At 52.4% G+C, this 21,618-nt stretch overlaps 1 protein-coding gene across 1 annotated transcript; it reads left to right on the top strand.

Annotated features, from left to right (window-relative positions):
- The first annotated feature begins 6,840 nt into the window (after nucleotides 1-6,840).
- LOC128273557 (dipeptidase 1) lies at nucleotides 6,841-13,814 on the top strand. The gene is made up of 8 exons (XM_053011551.1): nucleotides 6,841-6,995; nucleotides 7,461-7,617; nucleotides 10,347-10,479; nucleotides 11,141-11,538; nucleotides 12,709-12,793; nucleotides 13,349-13,424; nucleotides 13,502-13,640; nucleotides 13,707-13,814. Exons 1-8 carry the CDS (start codon nucleotides 6,841-6,843, stop codon nucleotides 13,812-13,814), a joined length of 1,251 nt encoding a protein of 416 aa, XP_052867511.1.
- The last annotated feature ends 7,804 nt before the right edge of the window (nucleotides 13,815-21,618 follow it).

Genomic DNA, 21,618 nt, shown 5'->3' with positions numbered 1-21,618 from the left:
TCTCGAGCACCGATTCAGCGCCGGAGCCGACCTGGAACCGATGCCATCTTCCGGTTCGAGGAACCTGGTTCCCCAGACGTACGTACGTCTTCTTCGCCACCGGTCCTGTTTTTGCTCCGGGCGTTCTGCGGTACGTCGACAAACCGGGATCAGGGACCGTGATTTGGCTATTTATCGATTTTATCCCCCACATCCGGTGGCCCGCTGACGGATTGATCCTGGCCGGCGGGTCGGATTTGTCGGCCGAACCCGTCCGCTCCGTGTGTTGCGGTTGCGGTGTGCTTCCGTACTTCAACTTTCACCGCCCCAATCAAGGGGCCGCATTGTGGTTTTATTGAGGTCCAACGCGGGGGCGCTACTCGTACTAATCTGGCCCCTCTTCTTCATTAATCATGATTTAGGGGCCTTTTTTGCGTAGCCAAGAAACTCTGCCCACAACGCTTGTCCGTTTGGCGCAAAGTTCAGCAAACCCTCAGCCGGGGCAATTAAAACTAATTCATAATAGCCTTTCGATTCGGGATCAGGGATAACATTTCGAAACTTCTACTTGGGCACGATTGTTCTGCCGCGCGTCTAGTTCAGGCGCACAATTCGGTGCCATTTCAATGGGACGGTGTGGCCATTGTGTAACATTTTCGCCGCAGCTTAAAAGCTATGGCGTATCCCGGGTGGAAGACTTGAAATGTGTCATCGTAACGGTTGCCTTGTCTTGACTTACCATAAATCAGTGGCCGCCGGGCGCGTTGGAACAATTCTTACCCAGCAGCGCGATTCGTAGCGATACATTTTATTTATGGATGGGTTCCGCAAGAAAAGGGAGTTATCGGTAGAACAATCCAATTTATAAACACCAGCCACGGAGCGCGACGGAATTGCTGTGTTCATTCAGCGCAGCCCGCGCCCGCGATCGGTATCCGGTCGCGGGAAACCGCCACCCATTATCCCACGTCCCGGGGGTTCTCAAGTCCAATGTCAATTTTTTAAGCAAACAACCATAATGTATCAAACATGGCGCCCGGTATCGGCGGGGGCCAAATCATGGCTCGCCAGCTCGCCGCCCGAGCAACATGTTTTTAGATTTACGGAGCAATGATTTTTGCCCGACTGCCCAAAGTACTGGTACATACTAGGTCTATACGTTGAGAAAAGGACTTTTAAAAAGATGGCTGTACCTGCCGATTGGGACTTCCCAGTTTTGCTGTTCATTCATCATTACCTTATTTTGACATCAGGTAAATGAGTCCAGGTCGTAAAAAAATTTAATCAGTTTGCGAACGACCGTTGAAAGGGTTAGACCATGTCAACTTTTGTACCCGAAAAAAGCGTTTTGCGGGGATTATAATTTTTCTGCTCCTCTTGAAGAAAACTGCTTCGGAGTCGCACCAAATGCTTGTCGGGACTTGTGTTTGGAAGATTGCAGTGCTTTAAGTGGTTTAAAAAATTCCAAAATGGCGATTTTGACTTAACAAAAAATAACGTCGAAGGACTCCAAAAAACTGACTTTCTGATGGGACAGAAAGGTGTGGTGTTTCACAAGCTCCTAAAATCTGATGCAAACGTTCATTTCGATCGCTACTGACAACAAATGATCAATTTGAACCATGCATTTATCGAAAAACGACCAAAATGCAATTCTAGGGGGTTCCAATGGGGGCGCCTGGTGGCCCGTGGAAACAAGCACCAGGCCCCCCAAAAAACAAAACTGTTTGAGGATACTATCAAATCACTTGGATGGAAGCTGCTATCCCTCCCCGCGTTATTCCCCAGACTTGGCTCTTTCCGAATATCATTCTTTTTCATCGATGGGACACGTATTGGCTGAGCAGCCTTTCGCTTTTCTACGACGAAGTCGAAATGGGATGACTAATTAGTTTACTTAAAAGGTCTAAGAGTTCTTTCGTCTGGGAATCCATGATTAAGCAGAGAGATAGGAGAAATGTATAGCTAGCGATAGCACATACTTCGAATAAAATAGAAACTTGCAAAAAAAAATAATAAACATTTTTTGTGTGTTAAAAACAGTCCTTTTCTCAACGTATAAACCTAGTATGCCACCGGGATTGCCGGGCGAAGCTGTGGGCCAACCGGACGGCCGGCCGCACCGGTACCGGAATGTTGGGCTGCATACCGCCCGGGATGATAAATCTACCATTCGGAATGAATCGAATCGAGCGACCGGAAGGGGCTGCCATTTGCCGGGTGCTTTCCAAAGCCATGCCAAGGCGACGGACGTTTTACTCATTCTGCCCGTGCCATTCTTGGGCCGTATTCCTCGGCGTTTTTTTGGGGTGGTGGTTGCGCAACAGAAAAGGAAGTGGACGTTCGGGTGTAGTGGAGAAACGCAAAACGTTATGAGTAGCAATTGCCAAGAGTGGTCCATAAACGAGGACGTATCGAGCGCGAAATTCTTTGTTTTTGTCGCAACGTAAGATGCAGATCGCCCCGATCCGACGGTACCAGGCAACCAGGTTGTCGGCCAAAGATTTCTATATAATTGTTAATGCAGCAACAGAACGGAACCGTTGTTCCGGAACCTCATTACTCCTTGTTTTCATTCGATTAAAGCCACGTAAAACTAACCATCCCCGGGGGCTCCCAGAGCCATGCCAGGCAAATTGCGATAGTTTCAAAACTAAATTTAAATTCAAAATCATGTTGATGAGGCACACTCCGTGCGCTCACTCAGCCAGCAATGCAACTTTCACACAATTCCGTAGAGTTCTCGCAAAAAAAAAAAACGACGACCGAGCGAACGAGCAGAACTTCTTTCTTTCGACGATCCCTACGAAACCCTAGCATTGCGACCAGATTTATGTATGAACGAACAGAGCAGTTGCCGCCGCCGCCGTTCCGTGCTCTCCGGCCAGCTAACGATCCGTATCAGTGCAGTCGCCACAATTTGATGACATTGAATAGTTCATAAAGCTGCCATAATGGCAACCGTCTTGCACGCTCGGCGCACCAGTCCGGGAACGGTGTCTAGGAACTTGTCGAGCGTTGCTGGGCGGCAACCGAAAGTTGGCCTGACTGCTACCACTTTCTGTGGTCCCAGCGTTTCCTGGAACAGAGAGCGAGAGAGAGACGGAACAAAAAAGCGGACAAGATCGGAGCTCGAAGAAAGCGCCGTCCCATTTCACGGTTCGCCCCGTGCCGTGCCGGGCGAATCGGAGCGCAGTGCAACTGGAATCGCCAAACACATGGCCCGGCCCGAAAAAACGCGCTACCCGACGTCGGAAGTAACGACCGGGAGCATCCTTTCCGAGGCGGTCCCCGCTACGAACCGCGCCCGTGGGGGTCCGGGCGAACTGCACACCAGCCGCCGAGAACCGGATCGGTCCGGAATGGAAATGTTACAAATGGAATTTTGATAGAGATGGGCGATAAAAATATCAATTTTACCATATGACGCATAAATATGCACATCCTTCGGGGGGCAAAAATTTCGACGCGACCCCCCGCCCGCCAGTGGGGTCCTCGCCGAATGGTACGTTTTCTTTCTTTCATGCACTCGCTTGCAGGCAGGGGGCTTTTATGGTCCAGGGGGCCTTGGTTTGCGCAGGATCCACCATGTGGCCTCCCGTTTTGTGTGTCGAGAAAACTTTGCTGGATGGCCATTTGCTCGGTTCCCTTCTTTCTCATCTTTTATGTCCCCGTGCAAGAGGGAGCCCCTGCCTAGGGCCAGGCACTTCATTCGATTGCAACGATCACCATCGCCACATGCAAGTTCGATGCGACCGTAGACAATGGTTTCACGGTGCGGGACGAGGTGTTTTGGGGCAGTGGTGGTGTCCGTCAATGGCATCGCCGGCCGACCGACAAAGGACAAAAAGGCCACCGACTATGGGCCCGTGTTGGAAATCTTTCACCAAGGGGCAGCTCTTAGCCCTGGTCCCCTTGGTAGCCCCCTTGGTTGCTCGGTGCGTGATAGGAATTGCATGTCGAACTTTTGCTATTTTACGGCATCACGAAAAGTACACTTCACGCTTTACGGTGGAAGCTTAGGCGTCTCGCCCGTAAGTAGTTCCGTTCTTTACGACCACCCGGCACGGTGGGGCGCAAGGGAGCTTTTAGCACCATGCCGTGCAACATTTGAGTGCCGATGCCTGCGCCGCCTTGCCAGCCGCAGTCGGTTTTGGTGCAACGGTACAGGGGACGTCGCCGACACTGCTCCAGCACCAGATCGACATTCTTACACACAGTTTCGTGTCTGTAGGGCATCCAGGTTCTACGGCTGACGGTGAGTCGTGGAGGTTTCACGTCTGATGCGGAGTTGCCACGAACCCGAAAAACAAATGACTTTATCACCGAATCATGTTTATAGGCGGGTGGTAGAAAAATTATTCAATAATGGACTCTTCGACTCGAGCTGTGGCACGTGAAAGAAATCAAAACGTCAAAACGATATGAGTCTTCTGAAGAACCACGGGTCACAAGTTTCAGATTTTCAAACCAAAATTGTTTGAACAGAAGGCTTCATCTATAAACAGTAAAGCGTGGCCATGTATTCGATGTTTTTGCGATGCGATGTTTTATAGGCTACTCTGACAGATCCACGAGCCGAGCCCTTTTTGTTCCGTGCGGTCGAGACGATCGAATATCTATTTGCTATCGTGCAATTTATTTTCAAATAAAAGAATTTGGAGCATTGTTAAAAAGTTCAAAAACACTCAATATTGAAGATCCAGGCTCTAATTTTACCGAGTACTGTCAAATTATCGTTCTTGAAATGTACCGAGTCAAACCGATCCAGACACGGATATTTGCTGGTTGTTATACTGCTGCTAATACCAGGTCGTACTGTGAATTTCATCAGAACTTCTAGCTTCTAGGAACTGCTAGCAATAGATTACGATCACTAGAGAAACCAATATAATTATGGCGCTACGAGCCGGATCTTCTTCAAACTCAATACATTGAGCTCTGCCTGTACGGTCGAATGAAGCACTGTTACGACGGTCTTATGCAAACAGATCCTCTGCCGTTCTGTAACATGTTTGACGTACACTCCGTGCTCTATGATCTGTGGTTGCATCCTTCAAGCCGCATTCTTGGTACTTTTATATCACGTCAATATGCTACCGCAAGAGTTGCCGGGAAACGTAACCAATAGCCACCTGTGTGTACCACGCTCGGTTCCCTGGAGCCAAATTATAATCAACACATCCCGGGCCATCAACAGCGTCAACCGACCGACCGTCCGTTTTCTAAATCGTAACAAATACCCGCCGGAGATGCATAAGTAATCACCGAACGCCCAGATCCTGGGCAACGAGCTACTCGAAGCAGAACGCATCCGTTTTGAGAGCCTAATAAAGGCCGGCAATGGATTCTGCTTCTTGCCAATTTGTGCGCCTGCCGTGTCCGGTATTCCGCAATGGCCGCCCTGATGCGGATGCGGATTATTTGCTTGCCTGGTTGGCCGGCAGCCCACGGGCCACGGACTGTGCATTCGCTGTGCGCAACCTCGAAGCTATTGGATTACTGAAGCATCGGGTCGACATCTTAGCCGAGGCCCGGAAACCGGAAAGGAACCGGTTTCCAATCAATAACGCACGCGTCTGTCAGCCGCTCTGTACGCCGATCCGCTGCCGCCGGCCAGTGGAAGCGGGATGGGAACAGATAGATTATTGATTCCGGCACCGTCGCCTGGCTTCGGTGACCAGAGCTGGAGCTGGTGTCCCAAGACGATACGAGCCTTCGATCACGGGAACCCGACTCTCGGTAGCGTTCGAGGGCGAGTGGACTAAGATGCGGTTATAATCGTACCTGGGCCACTCCGGGGCAGGAGTAAAAGACCGGGAGACCTGCCTTAGGCAAGGCTAGCCGCGGTCATCGGCTTGAGGCAGGCGGACCATGCGGTTGACCTAATGCAGATGAGGTTAAATCAGAAACGAAACTCTGAAACTCTTCAAGCCACGGCTCAAGGAAGTCTCCGGCTCCGGCACCACAGGACAGCTTTCCCTCCCCCGGGACCGGGTCCCTTATGGAGGATGAAATTCAATCAACGGTTCAGCGGACGTCAGCGAATCTGGCCATGCTTTGCCGTGGGCCAAGAAAACAAAAACGCTCGTCCCCAAAACCGGATCGCAGTGCTCGGGATACACCGTGGAGGGTTTATTAATTGCAGCTCGTTACGTTACGAATCGTGACGCTAACATCCGCTCCAGATTGCTCGTAAGCGATATCGAACGGATGCAAATTCGTCCAATAATAAGCAGCAGCGACCTGGGCTGATTAAGCGCGAAGTTAGTGTTTGGCCGGGGGCCCCCATTTCGGTAATGAGGTTCAAGCACGGGCTTTCGAAGTGAAGCCCCACACACACAAAACGGGGAACGTCCTTGGGCTCCTTGCCGAACTCGGTAGTGGCGTCAGACCACCTGACGAGAGCGACCCACTGCAGCGTGTGCTCCGATTTTAATCCAATTCCTATTCCAGCTCTATACTTGGGGCGCTGATTTTGATCTCGATGTTCCGTTCGCTTTCTTTTTTGCAGGTCGCCTCGGTTGCTCGGAACAGTGGAGCCATCATCGGTGGAGCCGTAACGATGCGAGGCCAGCGTTCGTCCGATACCATCATTATCACGCCCCGTCGTCCGGACGGGACCGCAGATTGCTGGCAGCGATAAGGATATTGGCATCGCATCCGCCGGAGCGCCGAGGGACCGCACGTGACGGAGGTGCCGCCGCTAAGCCGCGAAACTTCGTCTCCAGCCCGCTGGACGCTGCGTTCGCGGACAACCGGAAGACCGGAGCGCTTGTGACGGGCGGCCCAGCGGCACGACGGCGTACGACCGACGGCGACGACCACGACGACGTGGACGCTGCGGCTCGGTACGGCGCCATGCGTCGCCGGAAGCCCATCGACGGCTTCATACTGTGCGGGGTTTGCTTCTGGACAATAATCGTACACCTGGTCTCGACATGCCTGACCATACAGCTCGAAGAGCGGATGGAGATTGTGCGCAAAGTGCTGAAGGAAGTGCCTTTAATCGATGGGTAAGTCACGCGCCTTTTGCCGTCTGATCACCTCCATTTTGACCCTCCAGCGTCAGGAGATTAGATCCACCGTAACTGTCATCGCTGGAATAGACAAAAGAGCCTACTCGAAAGTGTTGCCAACTGCTTGGAATTGTAACCGGTCTCATTTCTAAAGCATTAATTTTCGGTAAAATCTCCGGATCATCAAACCGTAATTTGATGCGGAATGTCTTGCGAAAATGTTTTACTAAAGCCCATGGTCGCGCACCCAGCCACATTCCACATCTACCGCTCCCTGGGAGCGTTTGAAAAATGAGTAAGATTTGAGCGCTTAGATTCGCACCCAAAACGCCGTACCCTTGTTAGGCCTTGTTTTCCTTCCATTATCAATCAGCATCTCTAATTTGCATTCCCGCGCCCTTACAACAGCACGCCACGTAACGATGCCTCTTCCAACCGGTCCCACTTTGCGTCTCATTACAGTCACAACGATTTGCCGTGGAACATAAGAAAGTTTCTGAAAAACCAATTACGGGAGTTTCGCTTCGGCGAGGATCTGCGCGACATTACACCGTGGTCAACGAGTGCCTGGAGCCACACGGACCTGCGGCGCCTGAAAGAGGGCATGGTTTCAGCACAGGTAAGTCCCCGGCGTGGTGAGATAAAGGTCTGAAGACCTGCCTTTAGTGCGAAACTTTAAATGAAAGCGGCCACGGGCGGCCACGCTTCCCGACGGAAGACGCCGAAACTCTCGCGCTGCGACCGGAGATTGTAGTTCGTCCGTGACCGAAAGTTGATTTTAATGGTTCACCCGATGACGGATCGGGTGGCACTGTCCCCCGCCAGAAGCTCGCACTTCCCCCGTGGCCCGAGGCGCTAATCATGCTCGCCGTGCACCCAATCCGGTCCCAAATTGGATTCGGAGACGAGAGTTGTGGTGCACTAGAGGCTGGCGCGGAAAATGGGACAAAGCGAAAGGCAGAACAGAAAATCTTGGCCAAATCTTGGCCTTTTTCACCTCCAAACACTCTATTATCTGTCGTGGCGCTCGTCCCAAACCTCTGGCCCGATGGCTTGGGCCAGAAATTCGCCAACAAAGTCTTGGACCGAGACGTTTGTCCCAAATTTACGTGCTTCCGTCGTGACAGGTTGAGGTGAGTCGGCGTCCCGCACAACACAGACGAGGGCCTGCCAGGTCCGACAAGAGCTCCGCCATCCGCTCGTCCGTGCGTGCCGCTGTCCTGATTGGGCCGAGGAACAAGAAGCCCACTTCGGAAGCCGCGAGGGAGTCACTCGGAGGGTCATCATCGCCATCATCATCCTCAAGGCCGAACGTGGCGGTCCCTCCTGGTGGTGGTGCAGAGTTTTTGGAAAGCTTCCAGCAATAACCGTTTTTCGCGCGCGGGCAAACTAATTTTACACGCCGCCCCGCCTCCGCGCCGCTTCCCCCACGCCGGATAATGGTGGCCATGGTTGGCCGTAAAAGGGCCTTAGCGACGGCATCCCTCCCACGACGTCCATCGACGTGCGCCGAGCCAAATCATCACCTTGGGCGGCGTCGTCGGTGGCGTTATGTCTCCATTCCGGTCCAGTCCGTGGGTTCGGAGAGTTCCGGGGAAGCCAGCACTATCGTCAGCATCGCAGCCACTGCAGCGTGCGAAGGTGATAAAAACAGGGCCATTTCGTAGGAATTTTTTAGCGAATTTTTCACTCCACCATCACTCGGGCTCCGATGCTACTTCGACGCTAGGAAGATGGATGTTGTTTGACTTGCCGTCGGATGGAAGAAGCATCGGTATCCGCAGCACCGGCGAACAGCTTCCGAACAGAGAAACTCCATCGGAAAGCAAAAACAAGCTCCTCGAAGCCCCGGAGTGCAAACGTCGGGCCGCACGGCCTCGGCCTCCCGCCGACCTGACCGGTTGTTATGTTTATGTTGTAAGCATGCTCGGGTCGGTTGGGTCATTTTTTCTTTTCACTTTCCTGTCCGCAAAACGGGCGTAATTTAAATTTCGACAACAAAACTTCATCTGCTGCCCGGCCGGGCGCCTGATCGAAGAACTTTGAATCGAAGAACTTTGCCCCACCGAAGCCGGACCGGAAGTGGAGATGAGCGCATTCGGCCAGTGTTGGGGTTGTTGCACCGCCGTTCTGTGTGCATAGCGCTGACCACCGAATGCCCGAGGCTGCCGAACTGCTGGTGTTTGTCTTTCCGGTGGCCGGTTGGCCATCAACAATCAATCTTCCTCCGCCGTACAACCCACCCAACAGTGCTCAATCAGCCGTGGCGTTCGTTATTAAAGACAGATGACTGCTCCCTTTTGATGACCCACCCTTGACGGGGCGTAAAACGGGTGGCCAATTCATGGCCCAACCCTACCTGCCCGGGTGGTGCATAAATAATTCATTTCTCACCCGAAGAAGCAGCAAAATTGCGCGAAAAACTCGAATCCTTTGTGAAGCTGAGCCTCGGGGCCCCGTCAACTACGGCGTCTGTTTCTACCGTGTCTTCCTTCGCTAACCGTTTTCGCCTTTCTGGGCGGGGAACCAAGACTGCTCGGCTTCCCAGGACTCCCTGCCAGAGTTGTGGTGGAAGAACTTTGACTTGATTGTCCCCTTGGGGGACACAACACAATCCTCGGTCCCTCAATCTGCCCTCAATCTGCGATGCGGCACTCGACGCGAGAAGACAGCGCCCCCCAGGGAGGCGGGACCGCCTGGGAAAGGTCAACCCCGCAAAACTGTGGCCACCGGTACTTGCGGGTTGCCGTCCGCTAATGCGTTCTTTATGCTTCGCGATTGGTGTTATCATCCCTGGCACGCCGAATCCCGGATCCTGTTCTTCGGTTCCTGTTCCTCTCCGCCAAGGGTCAAGATACTGCCCGCGTGCATGATCCACATCCGGCGTGCTTTGAACCCGGTGCCGTGGCGTGCCATCACATGCTTCACCACCACCGTGGCCAATCCTTCCCGGGGGGCCACAGCGCCAGCGCCTCCGATCGCGTTTTTACGACTGTCCCATCCCCGTGCCCACCAGACAAGAAAACCCATTCACCACCGGTCCACCGGTTCGTACCGCGCGTAAATCATTTCGCACGCAATTCCGCGCTGCGGATACAGACTTCCGGTTTCCGATGCGGCGCGCTCCAACTGCAAAGAAGTTTACGACCCAACCGTGATTGCGTGCACGGTTTGAGTCAATGTTTAACCTGTTCTGTCTCTCTTTCTCTGAGGGATGGCGCGAAGTGACGCGCTCGTTAACCTTTGACCCCGACACTACATGTTTCGGGAAAGCATCCGACGCGGCCCCACCACGTGGCGATGTTCCACGCGGTTCCTGTCTCACCATTCACTTTTTCCCTTTTCCAGTTCTGGTCGGCCTATGCGCCCTGTTCGTCGCAACATTTGGACGCAGTGCAATTAACGCTGGAGCAGATCGATCTCATTCGGCGGTTAGTCAATCTTTATCCGCAGCACATGGCCCTGGTAACCACGGCCGACGGTAAGTACGCACCACGCCCGCCCGGTGCGAGACCACAAATGTTGGAGGGGCGAACGGCGAAACCGAATGAATCAATTTTGGCCCTTTTGGCGCGTGCTAGTCATTTCAGCGCGAACGTTAAACGTAATATGTGTGATACACGGCGAACGCAAATAACCATAAATTGTGAGGATATGTAGCATTCGTACCATTCGTGCCAAATGTTATTAAATTTTGTTACTTCATAAATATATTTTTTTAAGACGAAACAAAACTTTGTGTGGTTTTGTAGATGAAACAAAGTTTCAAATCTTTTCCGACGATACTTTTATAAATGATCTAATACAATTCATTCACAAAACTGAAGTTGTCCATAGAGTAAACATAAGATTCTTTGTTTGATCAACCACAGAAGATGAAGTCAACCAGAAGGTATTAGAATATTAAACTATTTGCCGTCTTTTTATTTGTATTCAATGAAGTATTTTATGTATAGCATATTACAATCTATGCTGTCGCTGTTGCTGCAGCCAAAGATCAATCTTTTTCAGATAAGCTGATCCCTGTAAAATACTCCAAACGAAAATACTCTCAAGCAGGAAAGGCTGTTGAAATATCTCCTTCTCTCTCTTTCTTTCTCTTTCTCTCTCTCTCTCTCTCTTTCTCTGTCTCTCACGCGAAGGCATCGAAGCGAGCCACCGGTCGGGGAAGCTGGCCAGCCTGATAGGGATCGAGGGTGGCCACTCGATCGGCACCAGCCTCGGGGTGCTGCGGACCTTCTACCAGCTCGGGGCCCGCTATCTCACGCTCACGCACACCTGCAACACGCCGTGGGCGGACTGCTGCAAAGTTGATGAGCCGGGCCGGGTGCCGCACATCGGGGGCCTCTCCCACTTCGGCACACTCGTCGTCACCGAGATGAACCGGCTCGGCATGATCGTCGATCTGTCGCACGTGTCGGTGCCGACGATGCTCGATGCACTGGCCACCTCCAAGGCGCCCGTCATCTTCTCCCACTCGTCCGCCCACGCCATCTGCAACAGTTCCCGCAACGTGCCGGACCACGTGCTGAAGCGCATCGTAAGTACCCGGAGCGATCTCCGGGAAAACACACAATCGCCGCCGGGTGTCGCTCCAAAATGACCACTCCGGATCTAATTAAAAGCCCGTGGACCGGACCGGCGGGCCCCCAAACCCCTCGCCGAGCTAATGAAGTTAGCCGAGAAAGCGAATTAAAATGAAACTTGGAGGCGGCTCCGGTCCGGTTCACAATATGCTCGAGAAAAACAAAGCCCACCCTAGTGGCCGCTGGTGGGCCCACATGGACACAATCTGACGCAAGGCTGGCGGAACGGCACGTCCGCTAATCATCGGAAGAAGAAGTCCTTCGGCGCTTTGCCGACGCTTATTATGTTTCCCCTCTTGTTTGGTCGACTTTGGCCGCCCTAGCCGAGTCAAGCCGAGCCGAGCGGACCAAAGTCATCCCCGTTCGCCAAGGGGCGCCTGGGCGATCCGGGGCATTTGCATAATTTGATGAAATTTAATATAGCGGTGTGGCCGGGTCCGGGGACGTCTTTCGCGAGGCCGACCGGAGCCGGTCACTTACTACACCGCTCCGTCACGGCTCACTCATTGCTCGAACGTGTGGCCATCGACGGCTGCCCGCCGACGGTTCTCTGCCGCCAGTTGGACAAGAATAACAAGAAATTAATTAAAAATCAGCACCAAAATATGAATATTTCAATTCCGGGACCCTGTCGGCCGGCCGCGGCACTCGATACCTCGGACCGCGGCGGCGGGTCAAAACAGGAGACCCCCGGTGGAATGAAGTTTTCGGGTCGCCTCCCGTTTTTATGCGCTTCACCCTGCCGACTGCGTTGTTTTCTATGGCCGTCACGAGGTCTGTGGGTTATGAACTACGAAAACACTCCCGTCCTTAATGGTATCGTGCTTTTTCGTGTTTTTTTTTTCTTCCTCTTGCTGCTCTTCAATTTTTCCCAATTTCGCTGGACGACTGGATGCCCTGGACGCCACCGACGACCGACGACCCCGAATGACACCGAAACCTGGCTGACCTCGGAAAACCAATTTCCGCTCCCAATTTGCCGTCATATGCCGAACCGGACCTGACCGCGGCGATCCTCTGGCTCTAACCTCTCTCCACATCAACCTGGCTGCCGCCCAACACGGCCGCAACCGGACCGGACGTCACCATCGCCACCACAACAACCGGTGCTCCGGATGATGCAGGCCGTTAACGGCGGGCTGGTCATGGTTGCATTCTATCCCCACTTCGTGAGCTGCGGCGAAAAGGCCACCCTCAAGGATGTTGTGGGTAAGCGCACTCTCCGCGCGCGTCCGCCGCGCGCGCAGTCCATAAATAACAGAACGGAATTTGGGAAGCTCTTCTCCATTTTTTTTTTGTGAGTTGACCAGAGGTTGGCCGTTCTAATGTACACTCCGTACACACAGGCCGGTCACGTAGATGTGCCGGAGGGGGGAACGTGTCCTGACCCTCCGGAGATCCTCTCTGGAGCCGGCCCGGCTGGTGGTATCATTGAAACCGCTGAAATGTTGAGCAACTCAATTTCCGCCGAGCGCCGAGGATAATGAACGCGGGATATTCGGACGTAGTGGAGGCCCCGGGGGCAGGCACCCAGGATAGGTCATGTTCGGCTGCACTGTCCAATCCCGTGCCGGTCCGCCGCTGCGCCGTTATGTCGCTTCATTTTTCATCGCCTTGGTCGCGTCAACGCCATCTGGTGACAGAGTCAGTTGGGAGGCGCGCCCGGTCGAAGTTCCTTTTAATCTGGGGTTTAGTTTTAATTTCGAGTCCCAAAGCCCTTTTCCCGGACAATAATGACCGCCAAACTCGTTTCCTTTCACGCAGCCCACATCAACCACATACGAGATGTGGCCGGAGTGGACCACGTCGGTATCGGTGCCGGTTACGATGGAGTAAACTTGTGAGTATCGGACCTTTTTGGCCCGTGGTGGCCGTTGCACACTGTGTGACCCCGTGCCTTTTGCATTCGTTCCGCAGGGTGCCGCAGGGACTAGAGGACGTCTCCAGGTATCCTTACCTGTTCGCAGAACTGCTAGAATCAGAACGGTGGACCGAGGAGGACATAGCGAAGCTGGCGGGCCGGAATCTCATCCGAGTGTTTCGGCAGGTGGAACAGGTAAGTGATCCGGCGACTTCGCAAAACCCATCAATGCCCATGCAATTCTTGCCCTTCCCGCGGCAGATACGAGATCAGCTGGAGGCACAGGGAATGCTGCCCATCGACCAATCGATACCACCGGAGGACATCCTCGGCCGCTCGTACTGCCGCTACTCGGGACCACGGACGTGATGATCTGCCAACGAAGCTCCGGATGACTGCCGCGACGGAGTCTGATCCTGACCGCCCCCCAAACCTAGAACGCCACCGACTTTCGCGATCGCGACACGAGGTGTGCCACTATTATTGCATATCACTCATCCCGCTCAACGGTTCAGCGCCCATGAGGTCCCGATGTAGCGAGCGATCGCCGGATTCACAAATCAAACCCGGGCAGGCCAAGGTATCAACGACGACGAAACGGGAGGTACATTCCACGGGGCGCGGTTAGTGTAAGATACTTAGCAAACTCTTCAACCCGCGACCGGAGTAAATGTAAGATCGTGGTAGAGATTTGTACATAGATTATCACGTAGCGATGATACACTAACGGAACGAAACGGTTCACAGAGAGCAGCAGCGTGTGCGTGTGTGTGGTTTGTTGGGGGCGACACGGTTATCCTTTGCCGCTGGTCGCAGCAGGTAGATGTTTTGGAAAATCGATTATGGAGCTGCCCGATTTCGTTAGCCGAAGGGTTCGTGAAACGTTGCTCGCCGCGTTGCCCAAAAGCCGGACTCCAAATTGGTCGTTACCTTCCCGTTAACAGAGTTACCTATTATTTGGTCCCGTTCCAGCAACTTACGTTTACGTGCAGACATGATATGAATGGAGGAAAAACTCGTCAAATCTAAATGTGATATATTTATATTAACCAACCTAACTTGAACCGAACGTGTGCAATAGCGATCCACCACATCCCGCAGGATCTTCCCTGCCTACCTACATTTAGTAGTGTGCCCACTCTCATCCGAACCTCAACTCACTCCGGTCACCGCCGGCTCGCCGGTACGGTACGGTGCACCATGTTCTGTAAATAATCGCATAAGTGAATCCCTCATTTTTGGCCACCCGGCCAGCAGACTCAGATTAAAATCCTTCATTATTGTGTGTGTACTTGTTAGTTGTGTTGCGTTGCGTTCGCGTTACGATCCCCTTCGGGCCACCAAGTGGTCGCGGACGAGAAAATTTATTTTTCCACGCATTAACCATTTGCAACCGTGAATTGTTTCGGCCCCAGCGACAATAGCGAAAAAGGTGGTCAATTGATTTATTTATCGCATCGCATCAGCTGCGATCGGTCGGGCGACCCGTTTGTAATACCCCCGTGTGCATGTAACTATGCTGCGGTGCTGATTAATAATTTATGATCGTCTGTTGTTCCATTTTCGTGGTTTTTTTCTCTCGGAAACAACCCCGGCCGAAATGGTGTGCTTTGTGCGTGTGTTAATTAATTTCAATATGCTTTTAAATATTGGTCCGACCCGTTATGTTGATTAAATCTGCGTCCTGAGACCGCCCTCGTTGTGCGCGCGCAGAAAGTGAACCCGGCTGACGAAACCGATGGCTAAGGAAATGTGGCAGGGACCACTTAGGCACACAATTTGAATCAATTCTCATTAGCGACTCCATTTCTTCCGCACAACGGTCGAACCCGGTGTATTATACGTAGTTGACTCATCCAGACCACGGGTACCACACACACACATACGAGACACGCGCTCTAGGCTGCAGCATAAACCATAAGTAGCACCCGGGTGCAACAATCAGCAAACTAGTCAAGCCAGGCGAACCAGTTAGGTGAACTAAACTTATCACGAGCGCGAAGTAATATGCAACCCACGATGGATCGACATCGCCGTGGGGTGGCGACCGCATCTTCCTCTTCTCCAGGCCCGGGGACCGGTTTTATTACGATTGTTTCACATTGTGTACACCTTCTCCTGAGTCGCCCAGCTCGCGGCCTCCCGACTTGCTCACCGCATTCCCACATTTCCCACAGAATGCCAAATGAAGTTCGTCTTTTTTTACACTGAAAGCGTTTTAAGCGGAAAGCGTTATCCGGAGTCCAAGACCAAAGTCGTGGGAAAGTCGTAAGAGTCAGGAGAAACACTGTACATTGACCCCGGGGTGGGGGCCGCTGTCCGCGGGAACTAGGTACACTTACTTGAATGCAGAACAAACCAAAAATAACATGTTGACTCGAGAAGCTCACCCAGCCCCAGGGAGTTCGAAGATACAAATCAGCTACGTAGGAAACAAAAAGTCCGTACGAATGGACCCGACCCGGACGCAGAAGGCCTCGGCCCGGTGTCCGGTGCGAATATGTGAAGCTATAAATAAATTGTTTAATAAACATTTGAAAGTCATACGAACCGGCTGAGCGGTCAGTCAGTTTTTTGTCGTCGTCGTTGTTGTTGTTGTTGTTCCGGGGTCCTGGTGGTCCTTGATTGGAGTATCGAAAGAAAGCAAAAACACTCGGTTGCTCGACTCGGCTCGGCTCGGCAGATGATGGACACCCGTCAGAGAGGGCAAGCACCAGTACCACGAACCGGCGAGGGGTTAACCTTCCGGGTCGCGCGAAACAACTTATGCGGGTCGACACACCCATAAATCTTGGGCGCAAAATTTATCGTACACTCCGGCGGCTCCGCTTATGCTGCCCAGCCCGCCCACTGCTGGATGGATTACGATGAACGATACCCTTCACTTTGGCCTCCGCTTTCGGCGATCCTTTCATTTCCATTCATTTTCCTCATCAATCATCGGCGGCACGATGCTTCGGCACGGCGTGAAGCCCGTGCCTCTGTGCCGTGTATCGGCATCGCCATCGAACGGCATGCTACATTTACGACGTTGCCAACCACTCGCCGGCCAAAGGAAATAACAGTCTGACAACAGTCTGACGGGGCCGGGTCGTTTGCAAACGGCGTTTGGCGTTTGCTTTACGTCCGGGACGGGCCGGGCCGGGCCGTCGGAGTCGGAGAGTCGGCGAAGAAAGGCGACCACTTCCTCCGAAGCAACCCGCTGCCAGCACGGTGAGCATCGATGTAGGGCGATGAAAATCATAAACATGCTCGCTTCTGGCGCATTCGTTTGCGTGCCCGGTCCTGGTGGGTGGTTGTTGTGCTTTTTGCGCTAGATCATGAACTCATCGTCTGGCTGCATCTTCCGCACGATCGATGCTTACGAAAAGCGCGACGTGCACTACGGCACCAGCAACACGCCGTAAGTGCTCGACGGTGCTCGAGAGTTTCGAGCGATGTAACTCGGTTGCCGTTTGCACTTTCAGTTAGTCCGTGTTGGCGGATTAAAGCGTACCGAAAATCAATCATCATTCATCAGGCGATTCGGCGCTCAAAAAGAGCTGTCCGAGGCCTGGAAACCCGCAAATTCGTTCGCGATGCTTTCTCTTAAAGCATTTTTAAAACATTCACCAAACTTCGGTTGCGGTCACCACTCGGCACACGTGCTCACCGAAAGCGGTCCATCCGTCACTTCCGGTTGCAGGGGCAGAAAAAAACCCCAAACGGATGTGTGCAGGCGAAACAGGCTCGAATTCAATTTCGTTTTCGATAATCAGTCATCTTTCTCGGCCCTCCCGCCCGGACCGGAGAGTCCAAAAACTTGCACTGCCTTCTTTGCACGGAAAAACCAGTTTTTCTCTTCTCGTGCGAGCAAAGTTTGGCGCCATTTCACAAACCCCCACCCGACCGGATTCGAGGCGTAAAAAGATGAGGCGGAAACGTGAAAATGTACAGCAAACCGAAAACCGGAAACCGTTCCATCTTCGGTACGCTCGGGTGAAGCCATCCCGCAAGGCGTCCCAATGCGAGGTCCTGTTTGGAACACATTTTCTAACAGCAGCAGCAGCAGCAGCAGCAACCGGGCGGGCATTACTTAAGGGGAAAATATTGGGCCACAGCGTGCTCATGTGCGGATCATGTGGCTGTTCGCTGCTTCCCCGGTGATCGGTGGCGAAAATCTAGAAACATAAACGCTGGGGCACAATTGGGCTGGGTTCGTACAGAACTCCCCCATTAGGGAAGGTTACTCGATGGATGGTACGTGACGTTCGCGTTTCGCTAGAGCTCTGCTCGGCAAATGCTCGTTAAAAAGTATCTTACATCATATGCCATCGTATGACAGCGAGACACGTAATCTTGGCATTAAAACCATTACCCGCTGCCGGGGTGGGCACGGAAAAGCTAATCCTCCCGGTGTGTCTGGCCCGGGGCCTGTGTTGACTCGTATCCACAGCCGAGGGCGATTTTAGCGAAAACCCGTGAACTATTCGCTCGAACTACCGCCATTAGGGTAACGAAAAATTGGGAAAAACGTGAAAGCTTTTTGTCTGGAACCACCGCGACGAGTAATACGAACCGGTTCGAATCCTTCCAATCCTTCCAACAAACCAACCAAAATCAGCCATGGCTTGTTTTGATCGAACCCTTTTCTGAACTCCAACACTGTCTCCTCTGCTAATTCAGTCCAGCTGCGTAAAAGTAACGGCTGCGTACGTTCGCAATTCGCTGCGTACTTTGAGTCACTTCCTCCAAAGTGAGCCATTAAATTTCGGATGACTGTGTTTTACTACACTGGCTTCGAACTTTCTAGAGTAGGACTTTGTTTAAGCTGAACGTGTGACCAATGTTCGTTCAACTGACACGAACGTACGTAGGTGATTACGGGATTAACGATGAATGGACAGAACTACTTCCAAAACAGGCAGCCTGTTTTAAAAGCTCCCGACCGATCTGAGCAATGGCTGCAGAAAATTCGGCGCCAAAGCCCAGGGAAGTTCTCGGGCCGACCACTCCATCGCCACCGTATGTGTTGGTGATCTCTGACCCCATTATCTTCCGGTCGCCGCCACGGTGCCGAACTATTCACTTAAAAGTGCCGAAATTAATCACCCACACCTACCAGGGGCCGGTCAGGAAGGTGTAAGAAAGCGGCACATGGGCACGAGCGTCGTGATTTGTCACGTGAGTCGCCGTGCCTCCCCGAAAAACGGCTGGCTTCGTCGCCCGGAACCGTGTGCAGTTTAATGGTTGTCATTTATAATTTAAACAAAAGCCACACGCCGAGGCAACACCGGCCTCCGGACGGTTCGGTTTGGGTGTCAGTGTAAAATTTGTCACTTTCAGCACATGAAAATTCGCCCAGCGACGTTACCGCGCCAGGCCCGGGGTTGTAAAGTAGGGCAGCGCCCCACTACGGTGACGTGCTAGTGAAGACCGGGACTCCGGAGGTACCGGAAGTTTGTCATTTGATGGAGACGAACACGAAGCACTCGACGTGATGGAGTCGCCCGGATGCCGCCCCACACCCCGCTAATGCCCCGTCGTACGTGTGTTTGTCGGCTGAAGATCCGCCGCCTCGAGATATCTAGCCTAGAGCGCAAGGCACTCTTCCCGGCTTCTGGAGGAAGTCCACGCCGTGCCGTGCCATGCCCCAAAAGTCCTTGTGGGCTGGGCCAGTGCAGGAAAAACATACCGCAGTCACACAACCGACCGAAACCAGCTGGTGCATGAAATTGCACATTAATCTAAAAGCTTTCTCGTTAGCTCGGCTCAAACTTCCCCGTTCGCGAGGCTCCCTCGAGACGGGGCACCGCTGACGGGTTGGGTGGCCAAATTGAGGCCGAGGTTCATTTGCCGGATATGTATCGGGCGCCCCTTAAATGTCTCATATTTATTCAGCGCTGCGCAAACATCGATGCGCTCCCGGGGCTCGCTTTGATTTGTCCCCCGAGAGCCCGGCCACCGGAAGTGCTCGATTGAGCGCACCACTTTTACGAAACGCTCGAGACGCCAACCGCAATTAGAATGCGCGAGCAGCGTCACGTGAGGCGGAACACGATATGTTTGTAGTGCATTTCTTTTCCAACCACCAAATCATCAACTCATCGACTCGATGTCTTGGCCCGAAGTCTTGGCCGGGTAAGAACTTCCCCGGGAAGTGGGTCCACCCGAACTGGTCGGAGAAACTTGCCTGCGCCGTTGCCTGCTTGCTACATTCACCGGCTTTCGCACTGCCCGAAGCACGGAAACCACTGAAACAGATCGAATTTATGCATGAAACGGGCGATGAATTATGCTCCGGCTTGTAACTTTCGCACCCACCAAAGGCCCTCGGAGCGCCAAGATTACTTTTCCGATGCCAGTGCCATAAAAGCGTAGAAATTTTCCCACTTTCACGGCTAGCTGTCGTCGTGTAAAACTCATATTTCCTGCGCTTGCTTGCCACCGCTAAAACTTTGTTCTCCATTCCATTCGGCCGGCGCGCACTGTTCCGTTTCATTTGGCACTCGACTCCGGCAACCGGCAACCTGGCCAAAGAAAATCACATACAAACTTTGCCCAACATATGATGCACCGGAGCCCCGGAGCGTTCCGTGCTCCGTGTCCGACTTCCGACTCTCGGCCAGCGATTGGTGGTGCAACAAGCATTAATATTAAATTTGACAATCTCCGTCCCATTGCACGCCACTCGACGTTGACAAAGTTTTTCTCCCAAGCCCGGGACGGCTCAGGCGGACTGTGGAAAATTCGGGCGCATTTCATTGTCCATTCGATGGCGCTCCGCTCGACGACGGCGGCGACGACGTCGACGATTTTCAAAGAGACGCTCATCTTTGATCTCGCATTAAAACGGCTTCACTTTATCCCTGACGGTTCATGATTTATTCCCGCTTTTACTTGACTCCGCTCCACGGCTTACGGGATTACGATTTCCCGGGCACACACACCCAACCAGACGGGAAGTTCTCGGCCGTATGTAAGAACGAGCATGTTTCGTGTGCGGTTCTTGTGCAGTTCAATAAATATGAACGGAAGTTCTTCAATCGGAAATGCAAATTGTGGGCCCCCTTCGCGACGGTAGCGACTTTAAAGTTCGTTCTCGTTACTTTGGAGCTTAGCTAACGGTTCAAGCATTCCGTACTTATCGCACTTTGCGGGTGGCACCGGTACGCCATCGATAATGCACCGGCGAAGATGGATGTCGCGTGTGCTTTTAGCGTTTAATGTACTATTTGCCCATGTTTGTCAGACCCGGCTGGCCAGATAGGGGTGGTGAAAAATGAACCCCGCACGGAGCACCAGGCGACATGAACAAAAGACATGAACGCCTTTATCTGCCACCAGTAATTACTGTACTTTGGTACCGGACCGCACCAACCCAACCGGCTCCGAAGTTGCCGCTTGCCGGCCAAAGTTAGCAAATGGAAGTTCATAAAAATAATAAATTACACTTGTTTTCTGCAAACAATTATCTACCATCTTGTCGCCGTGCCGGTGGCGCCGGTGAACATCGCTTTGCAGGCTCGTTAATGCTTTTCAATGCTGCCTGGGAGCTTGTAACTCTTGGGAGCAAAAAATAAAGTGCAAACTCCTCGGTGAACTTTGTTTCCCGGCCAGCATCGGTCGGTCGGCTGGTCTCCGGCGGCTTAATGTGCGGCTTTCGGAAAGATGTGCTTGAACCATACCCACCGACCGGTTGGTTATGGTGAATTATGATGTCTTTGAACGAAGCATCGGATGGCAACTCGGTGGTCGCTTTTTGTTATTATGTTTAATTTTTTGTTTTTTTTTTCTAAGCAACTCTATTTCTTCTCGCGGAAAAGCCCGACTGTGCGGGGACAGCATGGAATGGGCGGGAATTTTCTTGCCGACCGCCGGGAAACAGAATTTTTAGTCCAAAGTTCTTACGCTTTCGCAACGCTGCCAATGAAATACTGTTCCAGTGAGTGTCGAATAATTTGGGGGCAAGATTTTTTGATGCCACTTTCATTTTGGCAGTTTTGTGAAGGAAAAGTTTAGCCACAAAAGTACAAAAATTTCCTCTATATTTCAGCATTAGCAAGAAGTTTTTTGGTAATTATGTAAATTAAAAAGTATATGATTAAATTAATGAATAACAACAATGACAAGGCAAACAAAGGTATTTTCATTAACCCTAAAAGAGGGCCATTGTAGTAGATACAAGATATAT

This window comes from Anopheles cruzii, chromosome 3, assembly GCF_943734635.1.
Source record: "Anopheles cruzii chromosome 3, idAnoCruzAS_RS32_06, whole genome shotgun sequence".
Taxonomy (NCBI): Eukaryota; Metazoa; Arthropoda; class Insecta; order Diptera; family Culicidae; genus Anopheles; species Anopheles cruzii.
This window is presented reverse-complemented; position numbering and strand designations above follow the sequence as displayed.